The sequence below is a fragment of the Micromesistius poutassou genome, assembly GCF_964030765.1.
Source record: "Micromesistius poutassou genome assembly, chromosome: 11".
Taxonomy (NCBI): Eukaryota; Metazoa; Chordata; class Actinopteri; order Gadiformes; family Gadidae; genus Micromesistius; species Micromesistius poutassou.
The window spans coordinates 10,064,114-10,080,175 of record NC_140281.1 but is presented as its reverse complement, the minus strand read 5'-3'; the positions used below and the strand labels follow the sequence as shown (position 1 = coordinate 10,080,175).

The 16,062-nt window shown below is 43.9% G+C and overlaps 1 protein-coding gene across 1 annotated transcript in view; it reads left to right on the top strand.

Annotated features, from left to right (window-relative positions):
* ctnnd2a (catenin (cadherin-associated protein), delta 2a) overlaps positions 1-16,062 on the top strand; it is a gene marked incomplete at both ends in the record, with an annotated part of 236,799 nt that overhangs the window by 66,290 nt on the left and 154,447 nt on the right. The window contains one exon of the mRNA XM_084474908.1: positions 2,537-2,649. Coding sequence (XP_084331034.1) covers positions 2,537-2,649 — 113 coding nt within the window. The remainder of the gene's footprint in view (positions 1-2,536; positions 2,650-16,062) is intronic.

Genomic DNA, 16,062 nt, shown 5'->3' with positions numbered 1-16,062 from the left:
GCATGGTCCTAGCTAAATTCTCTGGGCGAGCCAAGCAGAGAAAGGGGAGGTAACCTGGCCCCATATGACGACATATGGAACCAGATCCCAAATCTGTGCGTTTGAGTGTTAATTTTTTCAAAGGCGGAGCAAGATACCTACTGCTCGTTTTACACTTAACGCAATTTTTAGCTACTGGGGGACCATAGGCAGGCTAGGGGAACTCATATTAATGTTAGAAAACCTCATAAAGTGAAAATTTCATGCCATGGGACATTTAATGATTTTCCAAGCGTGCCATAACACATTTCCAGTTCTGCATGAACTGGAACAAGTTGTTGGAACAAGAAACTTCCTGAGTTCTATTGGTACAAACAGCAGCAATCAATGCCTGTATTTGTTGTTCTAGGAAGGCTCTCATGAGAATCAATTTGCATCTACATTCAAGAAGACTTCAACTTATGATTTTTTTTCTTCTTTTTCTTACACTCCCAAAAAACATTGTCCAACTACGCCAATTACATTCCCCTCAGCGGACTTGAGATTTCCAAAACACTGCCGACACTACGTCCTTTTACCCACACGTGTTGAAGGAAACTAGTAATTGAAACGATTTCTCAGATCCTCCTCCACGTAACTCACTTAGCGAATGTCTTGCTTCCCTCAATCTGCCAGGAAGGCATTGCATAGCCATCGATCAACATAACTTATCCGGAGGCGTTAAAAGCGTGGGATTTAAAAGCTCTTGACAGATGTTTACGACAAATATGACATAGATAGTTCAACGTGTTGAAAAATTGTTCAGACAACTTCACGCAGTGTTTCAGCACATATAGGCTGCTGCGGTATTTCCATAATGCCTTGTAGATTAGCATAACTATCGCTTTTAGCGAAGAACTGCTCAGCAGCCAAGTGGTGACGCCTAGCTTTTAACCTAAAGCCGTAATTTACCAATACACCGCAGACGTTTACCATTATGGCTTAAACGGCAGGCAGCAGTCATGCACTGAGCCCATCACATGGGTGGCTGAACCACACAAAGGCGTCCAGACAAGAAAGTCCCAGGAAATGCCGAGCTCTACACCGCGTGTGCTGTGTGTGTATTAAAGTATGAATGGATAAAAGGGTACAAATGGTTATATGAGACTGAGGATTCCCATCCAACAGCACATCGGGTTCCATCGAATGAAAGCGTCTACTTCCCAGAATTCTTAGGGACATTGATCCTGGAGTTTGGCGACAGGGGAGGGGGCAGAGAAAGGTGTGCCTGCCGATATGTAGTGATCAGGTGTGTGTGTGTGTGTGTGTGTGTCTGGGGGAGAGGTAAAGGAGAGGATAGATGAGGTTGAATCATGCTGGGGTGTAGTGTCTATGGCACCCTGGGGATTGGGGTCGAAGAGATAGAGATAGGGACCGCGAGGATCATTCCATTGAGCGCCTCAAATGGCTTTCGGACCGGCCTCCCTCTAACTTCCATTCTCTCTCTCTCTCTCTCTCTCTCTTGCTCTCTCTCTCTCTCTCGCTCTCTCTTTCTCGCTCCTATTTTTGCTCTCAGCCTCTCCCCTGCAAGCAAACACCAAACACGCACGCACGTATGCAGTCACGTAAACACACACGCACACACGCACACAATCCTTTTTCAGTTGAGTTTGCTGCAATATCGATCTGCTGTGTGGCTGTGATTAACTGGGAAGCAACACACAGAGGCATACATGCACACTGGCAACTTTGCGTGTGCACACACACACACACACACACACACACACACACACACACACACACACACACACACACTTAGATCTTGTGGCGTGAAAGCTCCACTGTCTGGCTTAAAGTGGGGATGACTGATACACCGATGCACCATTAAGTCACATAAATAGCTAATGCATTAGGATACTGACCAACCACACACAAACACACACACACACACACACACACACACACACACACACACACACACACACACACACACACACACACACACAGGCACAGTCATGCACACTCTGAACAAACACAACTCTATATGGACTACAAATGCGCACACTGGTTCTTTCTGAGCTGCGTGGTTGTTGAATAACAGGCAAAAACACATTTTTGTAAGATATTGCCGAACATGACAATAACTAGACATATCTCCACTGTGCTACTCATTAAAGCAGCTGTTGTAAAAAATGGAAGTTTAGTCTGTATGTAGAAGTGTGTGTTACAGCGGTCTTGACAGTGCTCCATAACATCTCCTCACTCATGCATGTGGGATCTCTTTTTGCTTCCAGCCATTTTAAGCCCCCATTGCTCACGGGGAAATGGGCAAACACTAATAAATGGTCCAAGACTAAGTGTGGAGAACCCACAGGATCCAGCGCTCAGGTTCTGTCTATTGTTGTCTACTGGTGCAGAGGGGAAGATAGAAACTGCTGCAAAAGATGTCATATGTCTCTCTCTCTCACTCTCTCTCTCCTTCCCCCCCCCCCCCCACACCCCCCCCCCCCCCCCCCCCCCCCCCCCATCGCTCACTCTATCTCTAACTCGATCTCGCGCTGTCTCTCTCTGGCCACAGGAGCTGCAGTTTGAGCGTCTGACCAGAGAGCTGGAGGCGGAGCGGCAGATCGTGGCTACCCAGCTGGAGCGCTGCAAGCTGGGCTCCGACGCTGGCAGCATGAGCAGCATCAGGTATCCAGGACCTGCCTTACGTGTGTGTGTGTGTGTGTGTGTGTGTGTGACTGAGTCTATATGTCTCAGTCAGAACATGCTCGTCAACTCTCTCTCTCTCTCTCTCTCTCTCTCTCTCTCTCTCTCTCTCTCTCTCTCTCTCTCTCTCTCTCCATATAAACACACTACCTCCCCGTCACGCGGAGGGTATATTGTTATGCAACAAGTCTGTGTTAATTGGTGACTTACATGTTCTGTAAGATTTGTGAACTCAACACGCCTATGTGTGTTTGTGTGTCCGCATATGTGTGTGCGTGTCTATATCCATGCGTGTGTGTGTGACGCTGATTGAAGGCATGCCGGAGCAGCATGTGGTACGTACCGCCTGACACCCTGAGATGATGAGTGCGGCATTATGCCTCCGCTGTGTGCGGTACCCGCGTTGTCATCTAGAGGCCTGCAGGAGGTGTCTTCCTCAGCTCCCACAGTGAGGAACTCTCTCTCCCGCTCTTCGTCGGCACGTCCTTAGAGCGATGTCGCTCCGAGGACAACCCTCCCCCCCCCCCGTCCCCCGCCCTGCTGAGAGCTGCATTCATCAGCTAGATGGAGTGGGGGAGAAACAATTATATAGGCCCATGAGAACTGAGGCTCTCACACACACACACACACACCTACTCACAAGCACAGAGGCACATAGTCACACTTAGAAGCATGGACGGATTCAGACACACCCACAAACTTTCTCTCACACACACACACACACACACACACACACACACACACACACGCGCACACACACACACACACACACACACACACACACACACACACACACACACACACACACACACACACACACACACACACACACACACACACACACACACCCTGGTGATAAATGTACTGGTCCACACCAACTCTACTTCATTATGTTTCCCAATTAGAAGTCTAACCTTTGTGTTCCGATGACTGAGTGAGAGCTCCAGCCAGAAAACGTGAGTGAGAATGTGCTAACTAGGCAGGAAGGATAGAGCATGGTGGGAGGACTGCAGGGATAGGTTAGATGTTCAGCCTTCAGGCTTCTTTTTTTAGGAAGCAGAGACTACTTGCTGCGTTTTAAGTGATTTCTTTGAGTCACCTGATCATATGAATATTTGATACTTTGATACTCTACTGTGTATTCTTCAATATAGAGGTGTTTTTTCTTAGGCAAGTGTCTGTGTTTCTGTCTGGGATAGATCTCTATACATTTCTCTATTATCGCATGCCATCATCGCCAATTAATTAGCGTATGTTAATTGCTATGTATGTTATTTGTTGAGCACCTACTTTCTACGGGTTGGTGCACGTATGTATTCATGTGTGCTTTTGTGTGTGTTTGAGTGTGTGTGTGTTGTTGTGATTGAATAAAGCTTGGCTGTCATGTCACAGGGAGAGATAGAAGGGTGTGTGGTGTGTATAAATCCAGCAGCTCTCTTACTCCCTCTGGCCTCCTGGGTTAGTACACAGCCCTGCGGTGGTCATGGAGATCATGCTTTATTTGACTCAACTCCTTCTCCTTTCACTTTACGTTTAAATACAGTTAGGAACCTGAAACTGATTGACTAAGTACAACAGACACCTGGTTATACGGTCAAAGGTGGCTTTGTCGATCTGCATAGACTTCATCGAGTCAATTCATCTGACCACACCATAGACATCAACAAAATAAAGTGAAATTAATCATAATGTGTATATTTGGGAACATACTGCGTCTCCTAGTTTAGGGACATACCCTGTGTAGACTGATGGGAATACTGACACAAAATAAATGTTTTACAAATTGCAGTGGGACCAGAAATCCCTTTGTCGCATTGCTTTCAAGCTAAATCAGCAAGCAAATAGCATTGTCAATTAGAGCTTTGAGAACCAATCATAATGTGCTGATGCATATGAGGAATATACTTTTGGGAAATTTAGTTTTAAGCAAATGGGTTTTAGGTGCCGTTTGTTAAATACAAAATACTGTACAAAATACTACAAAATTCAATGATCATGTTAAACGCAGACAATTAAATCAATGTGACCAACAAATCAATTTTGATGCATGTCTAAAACAGTAGATACGATTGAAAGCACACATACAGTAGGTATACAGCATACAACAAATCCATCAAGATGTAGACCTTTAGACCATAATATATGAATGGCATTAATTGTAGCTGTTAGGTTTGAACTGTGATTTTAATTTGGTTCCGATTTGGATTAAATGATTGTCCAAACATCACAGTATATTTTAGTTTTACTTCATGAACTCTAGCATTACAACCAATGTAAAAAAGGCAACATAAGTAGGTTTAACAAAATATGACAGCACAAGGCAAGGTAGAAACAAAGTAGGTCAAATGTTTTTAATTTTTCACATTATTGTATTTCCTCTCTCCAGAGTTGAACATATATTTAGCACTCATGGTGAAGCTGTTTAATATTACATCTTTGTTTACGTTTGATCCGATTGATTCTCTCCCTATGTCTCCAGCTCATAGGAAATTCTAATGATTCAAATCATATTGGACGGTGTATTGTTCTCATCAATACTAGTGAGGCTTAGACCTCTCTCTCCTGAATTGCTAGCACTGAGATAATATCAGCGGTGTCAAATTAACTAACCAAACCCTATAAGTGTCTATCGACTTCTCCTCCCACACTTGCACAGCATCAGCCAATCAAATTGAGCTTGTGCCTGATGCCCGCCTCCTGTCTGCAGACACACATGCTGATAGGCTCTTTATGCTCCCACAGCACGTAATTCAGCCGGGGCGAGATAAGGAATGAATCTGGTTATGGTTCTGTCATTAAAGGCCATTACATGTCATGTCCTCGCATTTGCGGTTGTAAAGGTATGACTAATGTGACTTCAAATAAGCTGAGCCTTCTCATGCCTTTTCATGCTCTCTGTATAAAAGGCATGTCTAAATCGTTAAACATGAAAGATGGGTTTTGATTCAAGCCACCGTTCAGTAAGCATTAAGGCTTTATTCTAATAATTTGCAAAAATTTTTAGTTAGTTTTATTTTCCAAGGGGGAGGAATAATTTGCCATGAAACTGTATATCAAAGAGAGTAGGCAACAATTCACTTAACACAGATCATCACACAACAATGACACACAGTGTAATGTAACAACATGTAATGCACACACACACACACACACACACACACACACACACACACGCGCGCGCACGCCCGAACATTTAGAGTGGCATTCACCATAACATGACCGGGACGGACGGACAGAGCACATAAGTCACTGAGTGACATAGTTGTAGTCCATTAGGACCAGAGCAGCGTAGTCTTAATGGATAGGAAGCTGACAGACGTCTACTAAGGCTGATTGATCGGCCATGGCGTTGACACACATTCAGCACCATGGACAGTTACCCCAGAGCCATTTAATGGAGATTTATGTCGGTTCAAGACCGACACACATATTCCTCACACATATTCCTTCATAACTGATCATATATATTTATAGATTATATATGTTTTCTAATGCACAAAGTGTGTTTGTTGACCGTGAGTGTGTATGAGCAGACCTTGTGTGTGTGTTATCTACCATACAGGGTTCTTCACTTATTATCACATTATTAATGCTACCTATGCCACGTACGTTAAAGCAAAGGTGACATGAGACACCCTTTCATTTGTATGGGTTTCACACCATGACAGCGAACCCCATGCTTCTGTGGTATGTACATTTGTCATCGCTGTGCGTCATGTCAGTGCCCTTCAGTTACACATCATTTTGAGTGTGTACATTTGATTGACGGCATAGAGTATGCTCATTCCAGCAGATTATGTTTGTTTCATCTGGCTGGGGGGAGGGGAGTATTGAAATGATAGCATATAGTACATGAAAGAGAGTCAGCCTTATCGGGGGGCCGGGAGGGGGAAATTAAAATTGACGGCGTTGACCTTTCCTTTTTCACCTCTGTGTCATCGCTCATCTTCCTCTCCTCGTCTGTGACAGGAAGTGTCTAAATATAGAGCTGGAGCTGTAGCAGCCTTGTAGCGTGCTCTCTGTGAACACATGCAGAAACACAACCCAGAGAACCATGTCGATGCGTAAGCGAGCAGGTAGCAAGACACGAAAATCAGGCATGCAGGGAGACAGAGGAACAGGGGAAAGACATGCAAACAGGCATGCAGGTAGACAGAGAGACAGAGGGAGGAGCAGGTTTGCAGATAGGCAGGTGAACAGACAGTCATACAGACAGGACAGAGAGACAAATGGGCGGAAAGTCAAACATGCAAGCCAGCAGACAGACAGGCAGATAAACAGACATGCATGCAGACAGACAGATGGTTATTATATCTGACAGATAGATGGGCAGATATGCAGGCAGATATGCAGGCAGACAGGCAGGCAGGCAGGGAAAGAATGAAAGTATTTCATGCTGTTTCCTGACATTCTCCCAGAAATAGCTGAGTTGTGTGTCCATTGCTTTCTTAGCATGAACATAAAAGAGAGAGAGAGAGAGAGAGAGAGAGAGAGAGAGAGAGAGAGAGAGAATGTGTAGAGTATGCATGTGTGCATTTGTGAGGATTTGTGAGGATTTGTCAGGATGCAATTATGTTTTAGTTATTCTTTTGAAAGTTCAATTTTTCTGTGCATTTGTACCGTGCGTTACGTTGTGCGTTTCTCCTTATTGAGAGTGTTCTGGCAGCACTGGTGTGCGTTGACTGCACCGCGTGAACCTGCGTCCTTTAAGTTGTGTTGTTGTGTTTATGAGGCCGTAATGCTGGCAACGCCGTGGATATCGTCTCAGAGCCGAGGCCCCTTGATAATACCTCTACTGTGGGAGTCTCCAACATCTGTTCACACTGTGCATGGTTGGCAAGCAACGTGACGCACGGCATATGACAACAAACCCGGAACACAGGAAGAGAAGCAGACAAATTAGCACACACACGCACACACACACACACACACACACACACACACACACACACAGACACACACACAGACACACACACACGCACGCACACACACACACACACACACACACACACACACACACACACACACACACACACATTGACACGTACACACATCCATTACACATCCACTTACACACACAAGATAAATGTTGACATCTTTGCACTAACACACAGACACGCACACACACACACACACACACACTTGCACTTGAGTCACACACCAGTCTGCTACTAATTGATCAATTTCCCCCCCTGTGTAGATGGAAGTGAGTGGCAACAGGTGAGAAACAATCTTCCCTGCAGGGCGTTCAGCCTGGCTGACCACCACATGAACCTGCAGCATGAACTCTAAATACCCCAAACTCTATTATTTCATTGTCTAGTTCCTACGGCTGGGCGATTTGGTTTTTTTCAAATATATATATATATATATATATATATATATTGGTTTGAAAAAATCAGAGATTTTATTTTAAGGCCAAATCGCCCAGCCCTTTTTATTATTTTTTAATTAAAAATATAATAATAATTTTTTTTTTTAATATAAAAATATATATTTTTAAGTTTGGATTTTATTTGAAGAATAGCAATGATTAACAAAAGCAAAATAAATAACACAAATCTCCCACACTGCCTCAGTTTAAGATGTTGGAATAAATGTGTTGTGCTGCTGCTTTTGGTTGCCACAGACTTTAGGCAAACTCTACACACTCACTTTTTTCAGTGCATGCTGCCATGTTGATATTTTACTTATATATTCCCCAGCATATTAAAAAAAAAAAAAAAGTTCAGTAGATTTCTCCCTGTATTTGTTGTTTCTTTTGAATTGTGTAACGTGTATTTAGTAGCTAGCATTGGACTAAAAGTAATAATGAATGGCAACGTCCCCTCTATTTACTGTGAACTAAGTACAACTTAATATCATTCTGCTCTTAACAGTTACTGATTATGGGGTTAGTCACCGAATAAAATATACAGATTGTAATTTCCGTAACACTGACTGGTCATACTGAAACAATAAAATGCAATTTCAAAGAAAAATGACACAGTTGTAAGCACTAATGACCACAGAGTTATTAACATACAGTTAAAAGTCTAGACAGGATAATGTAGTGGTCCTGGTGGTTCCACTCAGACAAAATGGTCTGAGTTCGATCCCAATGCCTACTGACTGCAGGCATTTTAGAGCAAAATGCCTAACTCTACCTGCTTCTACTGTCTGAACCCCCTAAATCCTCACTAAATAGTACAAAAATACATCCATTCTGAAGTGCTACTGCAATTCATGACTATCATAGTATATGTAGATATCTTGAGTTCAATTATCATACAATTATTTCAGTGAAAGAGGTTAAAAGCTCCAAAAAAATCACAGAAATAAAAGTCAACAAAGTCCATATGTTAGTTGTTGAGAGGGTTAGCAGCCCCATGTGAATCCTAGCTTAGAGTGGTCTTGAATGAACAAATGGATAGAGTAAAGAGAGAGGAGGTATGGCCGAATGAGAATGGTAGAGGGAGGGATGGAGACAGAAAAGAGAGAAATGTTGCAAAGGAGCGAGAGAGGAAAATAGGCTAATAAATAGCTTTCATTACCCTGTCGCAAGCCACAGATTGGGTTCATTGATTTATTTCTCCTCATTTTTCTTTGCCCTGCCTCCTTTTTCAATGTTGCGTATTGCTCATTTTTCCTCACATTGCTTTTCTTCTTCTTTTCTTCTTTCCTTCCTTCCTTCATTCCTACCTTCCTTCTTTACTTAATTCCTCCCTTCCTTCATTCCTTCTTTACTTCCTTCTATATTTCCTTCCTCCCTTCCTTCCTTCCTTTCTTCCTCCTCTTTCTCCTCTTTCTCTGCTGTGATGATGTAATTTATGTGTGGAACAAAAGTTTTTGAATTATCATTTTGCAAACAGACTCTTACCTGCTCTTGGGTCCCTCTGTCATCTCTGTCACTGTGAGTTGTAAAGCTGTGAGTTGAATGGTGAAATAACAGCCAGAGAGAGAGAGAGAGAGAGAGAGAGAGAGAGAGAGAGAGGTTGACCATGTGTAAAGTTCATGCCCAGGAGCCATAGTCACTCCCAGCTTTGCATGTCTGTCTGCTATGTCCCTAGGGTAGGTCATGGGAAGTTAAAGTGTCTGTGAGGGAACAGAAAGCATGAGTCACCACACACACACACACACACACACACATTCACACACACACACACACACACACACACACACACACACACACACACACACACACACACACACACACACACACACACACTCACACTCACACACACACCTTTGTGCACATACACAGATACAGGTTGATTCTGAGGAAACTATTATTTAGGTATTATACAGTTGCTCAGCTCTAGCCAGAATCATCAAGTAAATGGAATATAATAAACACGACTAGCAATATAAACACAAAATAGAGTAGAAATATTCTTATTATCGATATAATATGCATGTAACCAATGTACACCCATGCGCCCTTGACACATAATCAATAATCAATCATAATGCACGCATAATCAAATACATAGCTACACAAATGCATTCAAACCCACCTACCGAAGCGCGCACACAGACACACACACACACACACTCACACTCTCTCGAATGCGTAAAGCATATAGAGGGGAAATAATACACATGCACATGGTCATTGATTTATACCTGAAAGCAGTAGACACAGAATAAACACCCGCATACACACACACAACATAGTTGTTCACACACAAAATGCTGCAAAGTGCTTTAGAAGTACAGCTGTGCACACCAGTCCCAGTATACCCATGTATAACTGCTGATCACTGATTTATGCCTTCAAAACCACACACAAAATCCATACAGGCGAGGACTTCTCTGCAAAGAGGATTCTTCAGAACCATTATTATAGCTCAGACACCGGGCTAAGCATCAACCTTAGCCAAAAATGAATAATGATTAATATGAATGTGTATTACTTCATATCCTTTCTATCTGCTTTAGTTTGCTCTTTGCTGCCCTCTTTATCCTCATCTTCATGACTTCAGTTTATTCCCTGTCACCTTATCTTATTTATTCCCTTTTCCTTCTCGTCTCGGCTCTCCCTTCCTCAATTACGTTACATGGCAACCAGAGGGGCCAAACAATTGCTTTCGATTATCGGCCATTACTAAATGGGAGCTGCAGACAGTGTCCTATTGTTGAAACATGATCACATTACCGGACGGGTGGAGGAAGGAGAGGAGATGTCCTCAGGTACGCAGAACACCAGGACATCAGTCTTGGGTTCTGCTTTGGAAACCCCCTTATACACGGATCGCTCCAATAATAAATAAGAAAATACATTAATATTTTTTATTTTTTTGGTGAGGAATTTCCTGCTACACCACGGCTGTTAGCTTCGTTGGTGCAAGCCCAGGTACTGTAAAATATCTTCCAATTACAATGCTTTATACCCTGCTCCACACACCTCTGTTGGCTGATAATAGAGAGATCCATCACACCATTAGCTGCCGGGACGTTGTACACTCAGCAAATTGCTGAATAGAGGAAACTCAAATTATAGGCCGCTGCATTTTATCTTTAAACATGTCATGTTGTGTGTGTGTGTGTGTGTGTGTGTGTGTGTGTGTGTGTGAGAGAGTGTGTGTATATATGTGTGTGTGTGCAGGGCTTGATTGAGATGTGCAGTAAGTCATGTTTCCAGTTAATGACTGATGATGTGTTTGTGAGAGGAGCGCAGAGAAATGGTGGCAGGTGGAGACATCGCTCACTGTAATGTCATCCCTCAAGAAGCAGCTCTGTGTCCCTCTCCCTCTCTTTTTCCCTCTCTCATTTTATTTTCTCCCTCTCTCTCTCTGCCTCTGTGTGTCTCTCTTGCTCTCTCTGCCTCTGTGTCTCTCTCTCTGCCTCTCTCTCATTCTCTGCCTCTGTGTCTTTGTCTCTCTCTCTGCCTCTGTGTCTCTCTCTCTGCCTCTCTCTCTCTGCCTGTATCTTTGTCTCTCTCTCTCTCTCTGCCTCTGTCTCTCTCTCTGCCTCTCTCTCACTCTCTGCCTTTGTGTCTTTGTCTCCCTCTCTCTGCCTCTGTGTCCCTCTTTCTCTCTCTCTATACATGAGTGGGCGTGTCCTCCATTCTCCTCATGACACTTTGTTGCTGCCTTTCTAATATATATTTTTAATTCTTATGCATTTTTTTATTGTTTGTTCTGAGTTATATTTATTGATTTTGTTTGATTGCTCTCTCTCTGTTCTCTGTTCTCTGTTCCATCTGTCCGTCTGTCTCAGTCTATCTGACCCGGTCTCTCTCTCTCTCACAGCCAGTCTTCTTCTTTCTGTCTCCCTTCAACTCTGTCTCAATGTTCTTGTTTTCCTTCACTCTTTGATGCTATTTTTATTTATTTACCCCAACTTCAGATTGAAGTGCAAATTGAGTAATATGTTTGTGTAGCAGAGCCACTATTCGTGTCTTCAGCAGCAATATGGCATTTGGGTTGTATCGGATTAGATGTTAATGTCTCACATGTCGTTTTTGGAGAGTTGGTTATAGAGAGAACATTATCTGATTATTTAGATTATTTCTCAATTACGGCTTTGAGTGTGTGTATTTCTAGAGCACGGACCTGAGGTCAAGCTTCACATCTGACCTTCAGCGTCCTTGAATACGTTGGCATCACATGCCGGTGGCCCACTTAGGCCTCCAGAAAGAAAAAAGAAGGTTATTCCACATGGAGGCCAATGCTCTGATTATCCACTTCACACCAACCACTCACCATCCATCTGCCTCAGCCCTGTGCCAGAGCCAGGTGTAGCACAACACTCCTTATTCAAACAGTGGCACCGTAAAAACAAGGAGAACCAAAACAACAATAAATGAGGAAAATATGTTTTAAACAAACAATGCTTTAGTCGTTGATACTGTGATGGAATGAAGCCATTTTAACCCGGGTTCGTTCTTGTCAACGCTGTCATTGCCTAGCCATTCTTCCTTGATGCTTGGCTGCCTCTCTCTCTCTCTCTCTCTCTCTCTCTCTCTCTCTCTCTCTCTCTCTCTGTCTCGGTCTCTCTGTCTCTCTCTCTCTCTCTCTCTCGCTGTCGCTCTCTCTCTCTCTTTAGCTATGCCTCTCTCTCTATTTGCTATCCCAGCTGTGTCTGTGTCGGCTGACAGACAGGTCATGTTTATTCTTGTGGGAGTCAGCAGCTGGTGACTCTGTGTCAGCGGCCCCTTTCCTGCAGGGCCAAAATCACTGTGTGTGTGTGTGTGTGGGTGTGGGTGTGTGCATGCATATACACATGAATGTGTGTGTGTGTGTGTGTGTACACGCACATGAATGGGCAGAATTTGCGTGTGTGTGTGTGTGTGTGAAAGAGATAATGTGTGTGCGTGTGTCTGTTGGTTGGTCGTTGCGTTTGCGCACACAGATACACAGGCATACATCCATGTAAGTGGCACACACGCACATGTGTGTATGAAGGCGCACGTTGTTTTGCCAAAAAGAATCGGGGCGGGGCATGTGTGTGTTTGGTTCATCAACTATGCAAATGCATGCTTATCTCCCCTCCACACCAGATAGTGTTGAGAATAGATAAGATTGAACCCAGGCAACGGGGAGAGAGAGAGAGAAAGAGAGAGAGAGAGAGAGAGAAAGAGAGAGAGACAGAGACAGAGACAGAGACAGAGAGGCGAAGGAAAGATTGAAAGAGGAAAATATTGAGAGGACAAAAATAGAAACGGAGAGAGAGAGAAACCAAACGTTGGCGCTTTGATGGGAAAAGTAGACAGATAAAAAAAGGGATGAAGGGAGAGTGAGAGCAAAGGAGAAAGGGCTTGGAGACTACTCTTGAGGAAACAACTGACAGTGAGGGTAAGGGGGCAAAGAGAGAGAGAGAGAGAGAGAGAGAGAGAGAGAGAGAGAGAGAGAGAGAGAGAGAGAGAGAGAGAGAGAGAGAGAGAGAGAGAGAGAGAGAGAGAGAGAGAGAGAGAGAGAGAGAGAGAGCGAGAGAGAGAGAGAGAGAGAAACTCACAGGAGGAAATCCAAGGCAAGAGACAGAAGGAAGGAACAAAAGCTAATTAAGTGTCACTGTATAAAGTCATGCGTTCTGCACTGAATATTCAGCAAAGCAGCTGATAGTGGTTTAGAGGTGTCCCCTCAGCCTTCAGTAGTGAAGACCAACATACAAGTCTGACGGCTTTGCATTTTTGGTGTCCAATATGCTCTGTGTGCTAGCTACGGGATGCTGATTCAGAGATAGCTATCTGTAGATCACTTATTCAACAGGCTGGACATGCTTTGACACCTACTGACCTACAGATAAATCTATCACACCTAAGGGTATCGTATTTCTATGCTATCTTCCATGTTGTACATAGGACGATCTGATAGCCATGGCCTGAACTCCATGCCATGCGTTTGTTGCGTTTGTAAAATAATGGAATTGAATTTTAGGGATGTTGATACCATGAGGTCATCTCTCAAATACTGATTAATTAGCCCTAATGAAACAAATAGTTTCAGTGCATAACCTACAACTGGCCATCAAGTCAACGTTCTGGGAGTGTTCAACAGACTACATTTTTGATTAATCATTTGATTTATTATTTATCCAAATCCTCATTTAAATTTTCTCATTAAGTAAGTACCAGAGAGGGGGAAAAAAAAACACGCTGGCTTGCATATTGATAGATCAGTGGAGGGACTTGTAATGGACTTTTCGTGAGCACTTGATACATTCATGCTGTTGACTAAATAACTGATGGATACAAACCACACTCTCAGTCTCAACGTCAACTCAAGTGAGTCTCATGAACCCTAAAAGTTCAAAAAGCACTCAGAGATCGGGCGTGATGGAGGGAGAGGGAGAGGGAGGGAGGGAGAGAGAGAGACAGAGGGAGAGAGAGAGAGAGAGGGAGGGAGTGAGGGAGAGAGAGGAAAACAGCGACTCAGAAAGGGAGTAACAAAGATGGAGAGTGCACATGGGAAGAAAGAACATGTGAGATTAAGAGGAAGAGATGGCTGGAATGGGGCAATTGGGGGGGAAGATGATGGGATGGGGTTATTGATAGGAAAAGAGCGTGATCAGAGGAGGGGAAGAGAGGAGGACCGGAGAGAGGAGGGTGAGAGGCTGAGAGCGAGATGAAGGGCTACAGAGCAAAAGTTTGAACGAGAGAGAGAGCGACAGCGAGAACAAGCTAGAGAGAGGGCCTTAGGGGCAGGTCTTCCCATGTATAGACCGGTGGAAGATAGAAGGCACCGTCTGAGAAGTGGAGCGAGAGAAGAAAGAAACCGTAATGAGCCTGTGTGTGAACGACCGCTCAGACGCGGCGGTCAGACAGCAAGGATGCCACGCTAACTCCTTCTCATGTTGTTATTGTTGACATCAAGAGGAATGGGCCTGAAGATGCAAGTGTCCATGTGCTCTTATCTTAGCCTAGGGAGAGAGAGGGAGGGAGAGAGAGAGGGAGAGAGAGAGAGAGAGAGAGAGAGAGAGAGAGAGAGAGAGAGAGAGAGAGAGAGAGAGAGGTGGGGGGGGGCCCTCTTGAGACATGATACCCTCAGGCCAAAAGATTTAATGCCTGAAGCAATCTGAAAATACTTTTTTTCTGCCAATGTGGACTCTTTTTGAAGACTACACACACACTCACACGCACACACGCACACACGCACGCACGCACGCACGCACACACACACACACACACACACACTCAACGCCATAGTTTGGCAGCACCATAGTTGCAAACTATTTGCAAGTAAAATGTGCTGTGAACCTTAAAGCTGTGGGATCATCCTCTGCCTGTGATGCTCATATGAAGCTAAGATGCACTGGGAAGCAGCTGGACCACGCCTTGACACTAGATTAGCAGCCTAGCGCTAATATGAATGCTAAGCACTAGTGGTAGTACTGTATACCTGGCCAACCGGTAGCAATGACGAGCATAGTTAGGGGGAAACTGGGGGACTAATTTGATTCCTTTTCCCAGGTTTCTAGTTATTTATTCATAGTGATATGTTTGTGTTCATCTAGCTTGATCAAATTGTCCTAGCTACTGTGGGGTTTTGGAGGCTGCAGCTAATATAAATGAAATATACCTGAAGGGATAGAACACAGACTGTAACAACTTTTTGTTCTGTTTAACGGGGCGGGGGACTTGTAAAGAATGATGCTGTGACGCTAACAAGCTAGTTTAATGTGAGCGCTAGCTTTGTGGCGCAGTGTTTTCTTCCCCAACAGCTGCAACTGGATGTAGGTCATGTTGAGGCTGCACTTTTCTTCCTTTTTAGGACCTTTTATTGTAATAATAGCTCCTGTGTGGACGGACATGAATTGAGCACACCTTTTAATCAAACGTGCAGCTAGCCGGCCTCACTGCCAATGGTGGCACTTTATATATATGCTGTACTTGGGTCCAAGCCCAACATAATTACAATTTGCAGGTCAGAACTGCTTTCTCCGCCACAGAGGGCGGAGAAAGCAGTTTGCAAG